This window comes from Varanus komodoensis, unplaced genomic scaffold (assembly GCF_004798865.1).
Source record: "Varanus komodoensis strain SLA01 unplaced genomic scaffold, ASM479886v1 scaffold27, whole genome shotgun sequence".
NCBI lineage: Eukaryota > Metazoa > Chordata > Lepidosauria > Squamata > Varanidae > Varanus > Varanus komodoensis.
The window spans coordinates 4,633,846-4,650,454 of record NW_025335701.1 but is presented as its reverse complement, the minus strand read 5'-3'; the positions used below and the strand labels follow the sequence as shown (position 1 = coordinate 4,650,454).

At 40.8% G+C, this 16,609-nt stretch overlaps 1 protein-coding gene across 7 annotated transcripts in view; it reads right to left on the bottom strand.

Annotated features, from left to right (window-relative positions):
* The window catches only part of WWOX (WW domain containing oxidoreductase), a 713,985-nt gene extending 697,711 nt beyond the window's left edge, over positions 1-16,274 (bottom strand). For all 7 annotated transcript variants that reach the window (XM_044434017.1, XM_044434018.1, XM_044434021.1 and 4 more), the window contains exons 1-4: positions 16,112-16,274; positions 11,623-11,687; positions 9,238-9,295; positions 3,949-4,127 (exon numbers count right to left, since the gene is read on the bottom strand). In XM_044434017.1, coding sequence (XP_044289952.1) covers positions 3,949-4,127; positions 9,238-9,295; positions 11,623-11,687; positions 16,112-16,218 — 409 coding nt within the window. In that variant the 5' untranslated portion in view covers positions 16,219-16,274. The remainder of the gene's footprint in view (positions 1-3,948; positions 4,128-9,237; positions 9,296-11,622; positions 11,688-16,111) is intronic.
* Between the last annotated feature and the right edge of the window lie 335 nt (positions 16,275-16,609).

Below are 16,609 nucleotides of genomic sequence, written 5' to 3'. Positions count from 1 at the left end.
CAAATGTGGAATTGCAGATAGGCTGGAGTTTAGCTTTGGTGTGGAACTCAGCCCATGTTGAAAGCCTCTCTAAGTCACATGTTCCACGACAGTGCCTTAGCTTAAATTAAATTCTGGTTCTACCCTTTCCTGTGGTCTGGACCATATGCTGCGTAAACAAGAGAAAGAAAGAATAATATTATAATAATAATTGTTAAAGGCAAAACATTAATGCTACCATATATATTTACAATCTGAACAGGCATGCAACATTAAGAGATGAAAGAAAAAGAACAAACATTCCAGTACCTTTCTAGTATATATTACAGCCTGTTAAACCCTTTCCATTTTGAAGCTATCCTACAGCAGCCTTCTGGATTGATTTTTCCAAGACATTTTCATAAGAAAGTAATTAAATGAATCCAAAACTGTGCTTGTTATTCAATAAGATGTCTATGAAAAAGGCATGTAGCTGCATCTCATCCTTTTGCAAAAAGATTTCATTACAAGTGTAATTATTGAACCTTTTGGCCTCAACATAATTTTACATATTACAAGTTGGCTTGCATTGTGAATTTCAGCCAAAGTTGATGGAGTTCAATAACTTGACTAACCATCCATGTATACTCCTCATTACCCAAGTAATAGATTTCTCAAAGTAGGCATGAGAATGCAATGCAAGAAACAGATAACACTTCTAGCACCACCTCCAAACAGACATTATCGGATTTTAAGACACGTGAAAGCTCAGCAACATTTATTTTTTGTTCTAAGCACAATACTAAATGCAGAGTACAAGTTGCGTACAAAATTTCTAAGTACAATGTTTTTTTCCCAACCAAATAGCTGCCACCAGGCACTAAAGAGAGACTGCTGGGGATGGGCAGCTTGTGCAGAATTACAGACAATTTTGCTGCTCCCTTCACATGTTTTATGCGTTCAATTTGCCTGGACACTGCCAAGAGAGCTCTGCGACTGGCTGGTCTAAGGCCACACTGTACATCTCTGTTACTGGGAAGACCAGCTTCTCACACTGCTTAGTAACTTTGTTTTTAAATACCAGCAGAGACTACCAAGATTCGCAGGATTTCACAGCGAGAACTCCAGAGCTACACGTGACTTGCTACTAAGCCACTGGTTCAAATGAAGGGTGTTGTCCTTCAGCCTAAAGTCTTTTATTATAAACATCATTATACACCAAACATCAGCAATGCTAAATATTGTAAAAAGCCATTCAACGTCATAGGTGCTTTAATCAATGTTTTGCTATCTCTGTACCCTTTAGAAGCTGCTTGTGTGTCCTGAAGAAGAAAAACAGTCTGGCATCTGTTCCATGGGAAATTTCAAGACATAACTCTTTCACAGTTGTATTCCTCAGTGCCTCTGCCTACTACAGCAACTTTAAGTAGCAGGATTCTAATGAAACTCGGCACTTTCACACCAATGTATCAAAGGTGCAGAGTTGGGTTTTGAGACGCTAGGTAGCCAGATGATCAAGTGATGTTCAAAAGAACATTTCCTGCTATATGATCTGGGCAGAAGCTAGGACATTAATAAACTCCCCATTACTCTCAGAATGACTTTTACCACACAAGGGCAAGTTCAGTTTGGAAGACATTCTGCTTGTAGTTTAAAAATTTCTTTTCAACTTAACTAAGCTCCAGTTTATATTACTTCTGCCTTTGTCTTAAAGATCAGCCAACAAAACCTATTCAAGACTATGGGAAGAAAACAAAATTTGTAATGCAACCATACTTGCAGTGTTAATAAACTCCTGCCCCAACGCTAGTTTTTCAGATTTCCCTTAATCCAAAATTTTGATTTCATCTGCCACTTTGGTTCCAATGAATGCATTCCAATTCATTTTCTCTTTTCATTTGTCTATTTGACAAGCCTAAAAGAAAATTTAACACAAGAGTTACACTAAGATAGCTTTGCATATCTCATATATTCATTATAGTTCATTTTTCCATTTCAGGTATCAAACAATACAAAAATGTTTTCCCAGCCCACAAAGCCAAAAATAAACAAAATATAGAGGCAAGCAACTTCACAAAAAAAAAAAAAGATATTGTGAAGCATGGGAGTTTACTGGCAGCTCCCCTCTGCATGGTCAACTATCATTGCATATATCAATTTGATCATGCCTAATGCTAAGACAAATTCAAAATAATGCAAACCTCAAATGTCTGCACAAGACTGACAGCCAAAGGAAGCACTAAAAGTAGTATAAACTTGTGCAAATATCAGACAAGTAGAGTTCTTGACCAGGATCCAAAAAATTTCTTCATGTGAACTCCAGGGTTTGTTCCTGACCATTGGTTTGACCTTTTCTTCTTTGAACATCAGCCCCCAACTCACAAAATGTTTTGAAATTTTCCTCTGTTGAGTACTGGTTGGCACACTGAATGTAGGAATAAACGTTTTAGAACTGAATATTAAAGCCCCTCCTCCAATATGTGGATCTTGTTGTGCTTTAAAAAAAATTGGCACTACATATATACACACACAGAGGGAATCCAAGGCACAATAGTACCTTATAGATCCACTGAATATGAGCAGCCTGAATAGGTCAGTTTCTATCAGTTTTCCCTTTAGTTTATGCACCATGACCAGGCATCAATACAAGCATAAACACTCTCTTCCAACTCCAAGCTTTGAAGGAGAGCCTCAATGAGTATTTCTGTATCACATTTCAGAATTCTGGTACTGCTTACAAGAAATTAGATCCAAGCAAGTACTGCGCACGTGTACACAAAGCTAGCCTGCACCTGATTTCAAGGACACACACACACACAGAAAGCTTCCAATAAATTTTAAAAATGAAGATGAGCATTTTCATTTCACATCTATCTTTACTTAAGTCAAAAACCCAGGGCCACTATTAACCATATTATGTTCTAATTCTGTAAGGGATGTTTGCCAATAAAGTTGAATTCAATTATTCACAAAGATTAGTTTATATACCTTTCCACAGCTGAACTTTAGCACCAGCAATTAAAATATAAAATAGCCCAAGTCAAAACTAATCTTTGTTTTGGTAAACTCTGAAGAGCTTTGATATGTTTCTTTTTGCATCATTTTTCCAAAGAACAATGCAGCCCTCTAGTGGAAAAAGATAAGATTGCTAACCATTTTGCATTCCTCTAATTAAAAGCAAGGTCCACGAGGACAACCAAATCTAAATTTTAGATAGTAGCCTTCAGTGTGCAGAAAAGCAGGATAAAATTGGCACTAACAGAAATAAAACCCAATAAAGTTAAAATTTTGTTTGTAAAATTGTACATTCTTTCTTGCTCCTATTTCTGTCCTGCTTTCCATAGAAATTATCAAACTGCCCCATAGTCCCCTATTCCAGAGGATCTCTTTGCAACAAGGATAACTGTCACAGGTGAAGACAGGAAGAATTTTTCTGCATGAACAGAGTTCCAGTATACAAGCTATACCCAAAATCTCACTGATAAAACAGTATTCAGGTTGCTATTGATCAAAAGGCATTTTACTTACAGACACATGATACATACCTACTGGCATGAAGAAAATCATTAAAATCTATTTTTACCTGGCACACTGACTCACTTCAATTGAATTATGAGCAATCGGCTCCAACTGTGGACTCAATATTCATAGCAAAGGTACAGAAGAAATTGTCAAGAAACCAACTCCAAGCAATAATCCAGAGTTTTGCTTACGTGCAAGTCAAGCCAAAGCACTGTATGTTAGGCAATATATGCTGGTACCAGTTCTCCCAAGCCATATCTCACACTTTCCTTTGATCACCAGGACTTACTTTTCAGTAACTATTTTAAGGATGTTAGTTTAAGTATACAAATACTTCACATTATACACAATTCCCAGTGCCTTCCCACATAAGGCGGCTGGAAAACCACCAAGGAGACAACCACGTGTATTCAACACACACACACTGTATGAGCTCCTTGCCATAATTTTGAACAAACATTGACCTACCTATTCCTGAATTTGCTCCCGTGATCATAACCACTTTCCCACTCATGTCACGGCCCTGGAGTATTTCCATTGCAGTGGTGTTTCCATCATACTTCTGCTTTGTGCTGGGCTTCATTGGAGCATCTTCCACTGTAAATGCCAGTCTTGGGTCAAGATATGTTGTTCTTTTGTTTATGTGGCTTAAAGAGATAAGAAAAAAAAATCAGTATCATTTTCCTCTTTCTGTCCCACTGCAAATACCGGGAAATGGTTTCAATCAAAATGTCAGTATTCTCTTTTATTCATGTCACCATACATGTCCATATTTGCTTTTGAAATTTAGACAACATCTTCCACCCCCATGAGATCCAAAAATGGTATAACTGACTTTATTTTTAAAAATTACGAAGGAATATGTATTAAGACTATTCAATTGGCTAACAAACCAATCTAAAAACAACAAAGCCAAGAACAAATATTATTTGGTTGTGAAAAGAAAGCAAGGATAGTTTCAATCAAATATCCCTTGAAAGAACTTTTCCAAGCCGGGTACCACTGAAGGTCATTTCTTCAAACTGCATTACAGATTTTTCCCACTGATGGTACTCAAACTTCAAACTATGTATGAAGGATAGTTCATACAGATAGACAGAAGGATACATGAAGTTACAAGCCACACAGGACTAAAGTGATAAATGAACTCACTGGGCAGTACCCAATTGTATGATTCCACACACTTAAATAGTGCTAGTGAAGCTCTACTGAATCCTTCAATTGCATAAATGGTTGTGCGTTGTGCTAATGCAAGTTATGGCACAATGGGCTACATAAACACAATGCACAGCCATGCAATTAATAGGTTGCACAAGCATAATATGCAATGATTACAAAACCAGGAAGGGGAAATAACTTTTCTTCTTCATGTGGGTTGCCAAGGAAAATAATCTTGGAAAGGTTGCCACCAGTCCAGATATGAGCCCTATTACTAAACATCCCTTCAGCACAGACCTAGGGAAGAAAGCAGAAACAATGTCAACAGCAAAGATGCTTTCCATGTTCCTTCCCAAAGCCTAGAAGCAGAGGAATCCTTTTAAATGTCTAATCCTGTGGTCCTTCACATGGGGGAAGGTTCAGAAAAAAATCCTTTCAAAAGATTGCAGCCAAATATCCTGTGTAAAAAGGAGTGTATGGTGGGGGGAAGGGAAGAAATAAGAGGTGGAAAAATGGAAAAGGCCACGATTACAAATCAAACCAAAGGTCCATTTGCCTTATCTACTCACTTTCCCTACTTAATACAGCCTTGGGCTGTAGAGCATATGCCAAGCGTAGGATACGATAGTCAAGAAAATGATCATTTGATGTACGTGGTTTATAGGAGAAACTGAAAATGTAAATGAAGTGGGGGATATTTTGGGGGGATATCTGCTCAGTAAAAGCCAACTTCTGAGAAGAGACTAATTGCTGATCTCTGAAATGATGCAATAGCTTTGAAGGAAGTAACTCAGTGACTGAGAAACAGAGAGGCAAACAACCAAGCCAGGGAGCCTGTCTGAAGGAATGTGGGGGGGAGATAATTGGCTTGAAAGAAAGCGTGCTACTTCCTATCTCATCCCCCCAGTAGTTTTATGAGACAGGGGGTCATAGGGCAAGGTGAAGTGAGAGCGGGGTGAGCTAGTAAACTTGTAGTTAAAAGCATGCAGGCATAATAGGTTGATGAATATTAACTCACACACATTGAATAGACAATTATAATACACATGTGATGTATGTAGATGTATGTAGTGGGATGAGATGGGAGATATGAAGTGGGCGGACAGACAGACTGCAACCTCCTAGTACCTTACCCAATGAGGGAAAGGGGGAGGCCTGTGGCGGATGGAATGAGGGGTAAAAGAGCTGTTTTGTGTGTCTGTCCTTTGGAGAGATTCTGATAGAGCGGGCTCTCGCCGTCTCCTGCAATAAATGAAGGAAACGCCTCTCTGTTGGTACTCTTGGTTATTTAACTTGAGAAGTATTTTCATAGCTTTTTTGCATAGCAGCTTCTATTTCTGATGTCAGTGGTCTAGCCAGCAAATCAGAACAACAAAAGCAAGCTCCAAAAGGAAGTCCAAGGTAGGTGGAACCAGTCAAGCTATTCAAGAAAGTGGATTAGGTTTTGTTTCCACTTGGGACAGAAAGAAAGAGAGAACCACTCAGGCTATCCAGCAGGATATTAACTGACCAGATGTTCTAGGGTATACTGTAGAAATATACCACAATTAAGGGTTTGTCATGAATGTTGTCGCATTAATTCCTTTGGCACAATAGGCTATACAAGCAGATTGTATACACAACAGTTTGCACAACTATACTTGCACAAACGTACCTTTAGCTCGACTGTACTCATGTGCATACTTCAGAACCTAGTGCCCACTAAAAACCTACATTGATCATGAGTTTTTTCCCATTATAAGAACTCTAAAAGTGCAAAATTAAGTTTCTATCAACTGAGACATGACATTTCCTGATTTCATTAAACCCATGACAAAACGATCAAACCTACAGAGACCCCGCCCATTAAAAACCAAAGGTTCCTTTCTGTATAACTCCTGTGCCTACTCATTCTCAAAGCACATGAGAATATTCTACATGTACAGCAGAATGTTCATTGTGCATTAAGGATTTTTTTCAATATACTCTTAGGGCTGACCAGTAGAACACTCTAATTTAGCTAAAGTGCAGACAAATGTTTTTTTAACAGGGTCCGATCTAAGTTCCAATAGCAAGGAGAGAAAGGAAGAAATTCCTGTTTCAAACATTGTTCTGAAATCAAATTCTGCATTCTGCACGTCTCCTGAAATGTCTTTTTACAATTGTTTAATTGCTATGAATACCTTGCTTTCTAATTACCATCTTTTCCATCTATGTCTTGACACACGTTATAGTTACATTTTGCTCATGCTTGCTTGCTGTATTTTGTCACCCTTCAAGTAGCACCACATTAACATTCTGCAGTTGTCTTGATTCCTGATTAAATCTATACAATGTAAAAAGGTTTCTGGAATAAAGGAATGCTCTTCTTTCACAGACAGAAGAGTGATTAAGGATCTCAACTTTAGGTTTCTAAGTAATACCAACTGTAGAATACTTCTCCAAAATCTTATTCACTCTGATAATGTTGTTGCTGTTAGTCACAAAGTCATGTCCAACCCATCACAACCACATGAACAACATTCCTCCTGGCCCTCCTGTCCTCCACCATCCCCCAGAGTCCACCTAAGTTCACACCGACTGCTTCAGTGACTCCATCCAGCCACCTCATCTTCTGCTGTCCCCTTCTCCTTTTGCCATCTATTGTTCCCAGCATTAGGCTCTTATCCAGGGAGTCCTTCCTTCTCATTAGGTGCCCAAAGTATTTGAGTTTCATCTTCAGTATCTGGCCTTCTAAAGAGCAGTCAGTTTTGATCTCCTCTAGGGCTGACCAGTTCGATCGCCTTGCGGTCCAAGGGACTCATGGGAGTCTCCCCCAGCACCACAATTCAAAGGCCTCAATTCTTCAGCACTCAGCCTTCCTTATGGTCCAACTCTCACAGCCATACATTGCAACTGGGAAGACCATAGTCCTGACTATATGCACTTTTGTCGGCAAGGTAATTCATTCAATGGATATATTTTTCATCTTCAGTCTATTCACCTTTCAGATGTTATGTATTTCTGCAATTAGAAGGATCTGCTGGTCCTTCCAAGCCACATCATAAGTAACACAATACACTAGCATGGTTTTCATAAATATGATTAACCTGTGCCCCACTAAAGTTTAAAAAACATTTTTGTTTAAAAATTCCAGACATCATAGGCATAAAAACCAAAGGACCATATCTTAAGAGCAAAGAAACTGGGGTTTTAAATGCAAATACACTGCAAGCAGGGCAATAATCTATAAGGTAAGGCAATTTAAAACCTACACAGAAATATAAAGGAATGGCTCCTCTGTTATTTGAATATTTCATTATTGTTCTGGTACCACAAGGGTGTGAAATTCAATGATGTCCAGTTCTCATGTTCTTCTCAACCCATAACTGAGTGAGAGAGAGAGAGAGCAAGAGGAACCCCAAATATTAAGCAATACAGTTACAACTGAAAGCCAACTCAGACATACCAGCTTGCACTCTCACCTGTGTTGGGCAAGAAAAAGAAAAGGGGCAAAGACCAGTCCCAGAATATAAGAAGCTGCTCAGAACATATTAAGAAACAATTTTAGAGGATATGGAGCTGCCTTTTATTATTTGACAGTCTTTCCCAGGGTCTTAGGAAAAGGCAGGGATTTTGGAAAAATCAAAAATAAATTCAAACGACTTTTAGATTTCTAGGAATTCAACCTACACATTTCACAGTGGCACAGCATCTTGCAAGTTGCATAAATGCCACAGACAAGCAGTTTTTTTCCTTTTACTTCCTGGAACTGTACATGAATTTAGACATACAAAAGTTCAAAAGTTGCTGAAAATATATCAATCCATTTGTCATTTTTAGACAAACACACACAATGTTTCATACATCTCTTATCGCTAGCCCCTGTTTTGTAGAATTTTTTCTGTGTTCTGCTCAATGGTTGTATATGCTGGGATAAGGAAAAAAAAAGCAAAACATTATATACAGGGAAAGTCACAAAAATTAAGATGACCCTTTAGCAAACTATTTGGGGGAGGGAGAAATCCGACTGTTAATAAGCAGATGACTGAATAAAGACACAACTTGATCTGCAAAAGACAGAACAGATGAAACAAAATGCATCCATCCCTGGTTAGAGATCTTTCTGCTTCCTGAGTCCCTTTAAATGAAAACACCAGAGATCAAGGTTGAAAATCTCTCCAAACCAATTATCTGCTCAGCACTCTCCAAGTGTTGGGATAGTTAGACTTGGAACTGACCAGTTAGTTTTGACAAGCTTATCCAACAAAGTTTAGTCTGTACAACCAATATGGCTTCTCAAAGATGATGTTAGAAGTCTTAAGTAAAGAAAAGCAACTTCTTAATGTGTTCAGGGTGCCAGTGTTAGACATAAGGTTAGTTTTAAAGTAGCACACAAATCCTTTTGCTCTCCTCAAATACAATGTAAGTGCAAGTTCTATATACAGTAAATCATACACTAAATTTAAAATATGCTGGCTGGATTTGTGGAAATGTCTTTACCTTTTAGTGCAACGACTCTACTGTCCTTTGTTTTACTATCAGGCATCTATAAATCAGTGGTCACCTCAAGAGAACTGCACATGTGTCAACTGTGTGGCAGAATTGATTCCTTCAATCATAAACAACAATTCCACTTACTCAACAAAGTAGACCTGTCCATTTTCATCTGTTTCTTGTTCCCACCCATATGGCAAATCTAGAACAAAATAAAAACCTGTTAAGTGATATTTTAAAACAAATAGTTCAAATAGTTAGCTAAATATTCTCATCACCATTTTCAGTTGAAAAACACAGTAGATAGAAGGCACAATACACTGGAAAATCTTTAAAACCCAGGACACAGCCATGTACCTGGGACACAACATGGACAAACTCTTAATGTTTTAATTTGATACATGCTTCAGATTAAGTACACCCTAAAACCAAGGGAACTTACCTCCAAGTAAACATGGATAGAATCACACTAAAAATATTAGCAACTCCTGGACAGTATCCAGCGGCCCTGTTACTTTGCTCAGCAACTACCCTCTCTACCAGTTTATCCATAAGGGCATAAACAACAGAAAATTTATATTGCAAAAGGGAGGTTAGTGGAACCAACTACTACCACCAGCTGCACCCCAAATGAAGATGGCATTTATCTGAAATGGGAAGGTCACTGCAGTGGCTATTGTCTCTAGGAATTTGTTAAGTGCTTGCAGTAACCCATCAGGCACAAATCCAAAACTCTCCTGTTAACTGTACAGCAATCATACCACCCTCTCTAAGTATCACTGAAGTACATTCAACTATTCTGGAAATAAATTTTGGCAAGCCAGCATCTCCAAGCACTTCTGGAGGCAACAGATTATGTAGATGCATTTCAATCAGGTTTTTGGTCTGGGTTTGGGACAGAGACTCCCTTGGTTGCTCCATGGGATGACCTCTACCAGGAGAGAGACAGGGGAGTGCTACCCTGTTGATTCTCCTGGATCTTTTGGTGACTTCTGATACCATCAACCATGGCATCATTCTGAAACACCTGGGCAGGTTGGGAGCATCACTTTGCAGTGGTTGCACTCCTGTTTGACTGACCAGTTCCAAATGGTTGGCACTGGAGGACTGTCACTTCACACCATGGCAATTGTGTCATGGAGTTACACAAGGATTCGATTTTGTTCCCCTTGCTTTTTAGCATCTACATGAAACCACTGGATGAGGACATCTAGAGGTGCGAGCTGAGGTGTCACAAGTATGCTCGATGACACCCAGCTTGAGTTCACCTTTTCAACTGGCCCAGGTGAGGCAGTGGCTGTCCTGGACCAGTGCCTCAACTGGTCAATGGGCTGGATGAGGAGGGCCAGTAAACTGAAGCTGAATCCAGACAAGATGGAGGCACTGGAAATGCACCCCAACTAGGAAATGTTCACCCTATCCAGGAGAACATTGCACTCTTACGCCCCAAAGGATAAGGCAAATTGCTTATGGGTGATATTGGGCCCCAAGCTTTTCTGGTCTCTTTGGCTGATCTTTCAGCTACATTCCTATTTGGATAAGCAGAACTTGCCACAGTGACCCATGCACTGGTAACCTCTCACCTGGATTACTGGAATGCACGCTACATGGGGCTATCCTTGAAAACGGTTTGGACAGTCCAACTAAAACAGAAAAGTGTGGTGCGGCTGCTTACGAGGACCAGCCTGCAAGAACACATGACATCAGTCCTGACAGCTGCATTAGCTCTCTGTTCCAGTCCGGACCCAATTCAAAGTATCGTCTTGGACATATATAGCCCCAAATGGCTTGGGACCAGGGTACCTGATGGAATACATCTTTCCATATAGTCCTACCTGCCCACTTACATCCTCCTCTGAAGTCCTGCTCCACATACCCACCCTCTCTGTGAGATAAAGATGAAGACGGCTAGCAGGGGAGCATTTTCTGCATTCACTCCTCAAGAACATACCCCTGGTATAGACTCTGCAGTTCTTTTGATGCCAGGTAAAAATGTTTTTGTTCAAACAAGCTTTTGGTTAATTTATAACTTTGTTATTATTTAATGTTGGCAGTTAATTTATTGATTCTATTAAATAAATTTTGTGAATGGAACACAGGAAAACAATTAGCAATAAGCATTGCCTTCTACTTTAAAAGCAGCCTCCCAGTTTTCTGGGTAAATGTTCCAGGTTAAATAAAGTAGAAGATCAGCATTTACGTTTCCTTATGACATTAATATTCAATCAATCTATTCCCAGCATTTAAGAAAATTATTTATGTATTTATTTACACATCCATGTATTTATAGGCAGCCTATAATTCCCTAAAATTATCTGCATTCATGTTTGGGAAAAAGGTCAACAAACTGATACCTTTGCATTAATTATACTACTGTTCTTGGAAGCACATGAAATTATTAGTAAACACCTATAAATACAAATTTTCATTATTATTCCATGTATTTTACTTAGAAAATCCACATACAGATCAAGTGATAGGCGTATTTATTAGCTTACTAGAATCAGCCTACAAAAGCTGGACACAAACCTCCTGCAACTCGCTTTCGTTTCCCAGATTTAGGATGGTCCCATTGAGTTCTCTCTTCCAGATGACTAAAAGAAAAGAATTTAAACACATCTCAAAGAATGTTTTTTCACAAATGCAATGAAATATCAATGCTGTTATTAATATGTGGTTAATATTAAATGTTCTGGTCAAACTTCCCGTTACATAATTTTTAGAACATTACAGTATATGTCTTTTCCCAGTGTTTTTAGCTGCTTTTGTGTAACAATAATCTATAAAACACTTAAGTGAGAGAGCACAGGTCTCTTTAAAATCATATAGCCTGAAGAAAGAAAACCCTTCCAGATTATTATTAAGAAATAAAATTAGTTGGCTCCAAGATTTGTTTAGAAGAAAGTGATCTACAAAGGAAAATGTATCAGAAATAGAAGCAAAATGAGGAATGATCCTAAACTAAACTAAAATGGCCAGGTTAGGCAAAATTCAAGTGCCTGGAGCCCGGCTTGCAACCTGCAGAATCCATTGTGGGCCACACAGCTACACTACTGAAACTGCCACCAATTTGGCTGCAGCAAAAAGAAAAGGGTCCCTTTTCACCTTTAAACAAGATGGGTGGAAGCATTCACCTACAGTATAATTGTACTCCCAGAACCTTCCTGAGTGTGTGAATTTGCATTAAAACAATACAGCAAGAGTCAGAGAAAACAAGAGGATAGAACTGTAAACCACATAACCTCCACTGCTTCTAGAAATATCATGTAAAGCTCCCCTTCCCAGAATACCTCAATTTATAGAACAAGGCATAGTTTAAAAATTTTGTTCAAAGGAGGTGAACTGTCAAATTCTGCAACATTTACTGAGGACAGTATAATCAACCCAAACATTTATTAGTTCTACAACTTCACTTTTTGTTTTTGTTTTTAAAGCACATACTATCTACAGGAAGGGGTTTTTTTAAACAATGTCAAAACAAATACAAATGTGCAAAGGGCTCGAGAAAATTTCTTCAAAGTAGAAAGATTCAACTGATCCATCTGATAAGGTTTTCTAGACATTCTTATTTGTGTGGAGTCACGTGCAAAAGCATGGCTACACAAGCTGTTCAGGATTTACAAAACTGGAACCAGGCTGCTACTTCTGGCCCTTCTGGGGAAAGAGGGAGAACAGAAAAATTAGACGCCCAAATATTTCAGATTTCAACTTCAAACATTCTCAAGCTTCGATAGCTAAAGTCCCAAACTTCTTGAGGTGCACCTTCTGCCTACCCCTGGCCTACAGTCCTGTTTTAAAATAGGTTCCAAAAAGTTCCTATTCTACTAGTTAACAACTTTTCAAACTAGTTGAAAGTATGGATCCCACTGGTTCAGAGACAAGCATAACTCGCAGTTTATAAATGAAATACTCAATGCACTCATTCTGTTTCAACATTATTCTCTTTGGACTTGCATTTCTCAAACAGCAGCCCTCAATATCATACAGCAAAACACTTTAGAAAGTGAGGTGTTTCAAAGGTAATTACCAACATGGCACTAGGGCATGCTATTCAAAGAAAAGAACTAAACAATCCCACTGGGCACATCCAAGCACTTCAGGACACAGTCCAATGGGTCACGCCCTCCATGCTCACAATCCTCTGAACTCAGGATTACAAGCATCCTTCACAGAGCAGAGAAATGGGAAAAGCAATCCCGGTTTCCTCACACCTTGCATTCAACAAGTCCATTCAACAGCCAGTTTTGGCCATCTAGCTGTAGTGTTTTGCACAAGGAGAGGAAGGACCCCTTTAAGCTACCTTGCAACCTTAGGTGTGGTTTTTTTCCCCACACCAAATCCAATCCTGCATCTAGAAAGTCAAAGAATCCTACAGCCTCCCCAGACACTGTTTAAGGGACATAGGCTCACTTTGTCAATGTGAATGAACTGGCTTTTCATAGCATATTTAATATGTTTTTCTTCAAATGTTAATCATTTTGGTTTTAATTTCTTGTAAAACTCCTGGGAGCATTTTGGAATTGGCAATATATAAAAATTAAAATAAATAAATAAATAAAACATACTGAGGCCCAACAGATCTGTCTGTGATGTTGTCTGCAAGTTCTTCTTGGCAAGACCATCCAGTAATTATAGCTTTATTGTGTTTCATCCACACTCCTGTATTGGAGCGCACAGATGAATTGGGTATAAGTACCCCCCTGCAACCTGATTAGTTTCAATGGAGCAGAAACAGAAACCCCCCAATACAGAATACTATGAGAACTAACCCTATAACTAATGAATTATATGAAGTTACTTGCATAGGTACAACTGGATAAATTTACTTTCCCCCTGCCATACAAATGCCAGACTATATTCTGCTTCTGTTTCCAAAGTTCAGATCACCACTACCAAAGTGGAGAGTACTTAACTGTACTTTACTGCTTTCCAGGAATTATAATATCTAGTGAAATTATGCATGTACTTCTGGTGTATTTTTGTATAAGCCCAACACAGTTGAGCTGTTCACAAAATAACTGAAAGCAGTATAAAACTCTGAACATTTTTTCTTTTAGGCACCATCTGAAAACCTTTTTATTTTCCCATTATTTTAATTGTTAATTGGCCTTGTGTTTTTTTATATTTATCACTGGATGCTGTACCATTGTATCTTATTTTATTTGTTCTTGTTGTAAACCATCCCGAGACACCAGTAAAAGCTTTAAATAAATAAACAGCAGCAATTGCAACAAAATGAAAGTGGTGTGGCAAACCACCAGAACCACCCACAATGCATCTCTCAGTTAACTTCAGTCAAAGCAGATGCAACACAAATACAGAGTCCCTCAAGCGGATTAATTCCTGAAAAATAGCAAAAGAGACAGAAGACACTGCTTTACCTCAACAGGGAAGTCAATAATAGAATAGCACCTTCATTAAATAACAAACTTACTTTTATATTTATCAGACCAGATGACTTTCAATGATCAGTTAAATCTGCTGATAAACCCAAAAGATGGCTCATTTTAATTGAAGCAGACCTAAACTTCACCTAAATTAGTCAGCCAGCTTCCTGTCAAAACTCTTCATGTGCCCAACCTAACTCTAATGCTTTGTGTGACTGAGAACTTGTTCAAATATTTGTGAGTAGCTATGAGCCTGTACAGTTGATGAAATAAACTACAGAGCACAAAACGTGATTGCACAAGTCAGTCTTTAAGCTGCCAGAAAATGCTCCATAGCCTTTCTGCAATAAAACAACACAGTTATTCCTGCAGAATACAACACAGTTAATGCACTGCTTTTAGGACTGTCTTCTAAGGAAGAGGATTCCATCTCATAAAAAACCAATTCCTCAACAGAATACTTGCTTAGAGACACTTTTCCTTATACCAAGCCATGCTTATGTTTTTAACTACTTAGCTCAGGGGTCTCAAACTCAACTTACCTGGGAGCCGCTGGAAGGAGAGTCTGGGTGAGGCTGGGACGCATCAAGTACTCCACCCCTGCCCATCGGCCCATGGGCCGCGAGTTGGAGACCCCTGACTTAGCCATAAAAAACCAATTCCTCAACAGAATACTTGCTTAGAGACACTTTTCCTTATACCAAGCCATGCTTATGTTTTTAACTACTTAGCTCAGGGGTCTCAAACTCAACTTACCTGGGAGCCGCTGGAAGGAGAGTCTGGGTGAGGCTGGGACGCATCAAGTACTCCACCCCTGCCCATCGGCCCATGGGCCGCGAGTTGGAGACCCCTGACTTAGCCAATTGTTTTCTATATCTTATCCCAACCAATATTCTCCAGATGTTTTGAACCATGGCCATGATGGCTGGGGTTGATGGGATATGAAGGCACCAAACTGGGCAAGACTGAACAAGACCAGCTTGCAACACAAGTCTCACCCACTCCTACCTTGGAGATACCAGGAACTGAAGCTGGGCCTTTGGATGCAATGCCCAAGTTCTGGCCCTGTGCTGCATCCTGGGGGGCTCCCAACTCGGTGTGTGCTCGCTCTCATGGTACAAGCGCACCTGTGCATAGGGCTGGGATGCAGATCTGTTCCAGCTGCCGGGGCACTTTTTGACGTTTCAGTTTGTTCCACGTTTTAAAAAGTTGTTTCAGGCTACTGTTGCTTTAAGCAGCGACCAGGTGATCGGGCGCATCTTCTCAGGTGCAGCACGAGGGAGCCGCTTGCACTGCGCTCGCGTCCCACCCACGGGGGCCTGGGTGGCCCACCCACCGAGCCACCTCACGCTCCAGAAAGCGCAACTGGAGGCGGTGGCGAGAGGGGGGAGTTGTGTAGGTGCCCCCGCAGAACCCCCCCCCCAGGAGGGATAACTTTGCGGAGCCCCCTCGTCAGTGAACCGCGGGAGCAACTTTCTGCACGCCACACTAGCGCCCCTCCGGCCCCCAAAGGCACGAGGGGGCTCCCTGTGCCCCCCAACTGCCTCCCAGAAAGCCCCTCAACCTCCAGCATCGAACGGGCACGGCTCGGCTCTCCTACCCCAGCCGCCCGCCCGCGGTCGTGGACTTACTTGGCGTAGTAGACCCAGCCGTCCTTCGTGGTTCTCTCCTCCCAGCCGGGCGGCAGCTCCTCCTCGCTGTCGGTGTCGTCCAGCCCCGCGTACTTGAGCGCCGCCATACCGGCCGGTCCGCGCCGGCCCCGCACAGACGCCGCGCTCAGCCCCTCGCCTCCCCGGCAGAGACGTAGCCTCTCTTCCCGCAGTTCGGGGAGCCCGCCCTTTCCGGCACCCCTCAGCCAATCACAGGGCAGCGAGAGCCGAGTGCGCGCCGGGAAATGTAGTCGCGGGGGAGGGAGAGGCACGTGGGGATGCCCCCGCCGGCTGCAGGAGTCTTGCCCTTCTGCTGCGCGCGGCTGTTGGAAAACGAGCAAACTAAGCGGGCAGCGGAGGCGAGAGCGCCACTTGTCAAGGGGGATTCTCCAGGCCGGGCGGCGGTAGCAAAGGCTCGAGAAGAAGGCCGTGCCCCCCACCTCTTCGGGGCGCCGGGATGCTTGGACTCCGGAAGCGGCG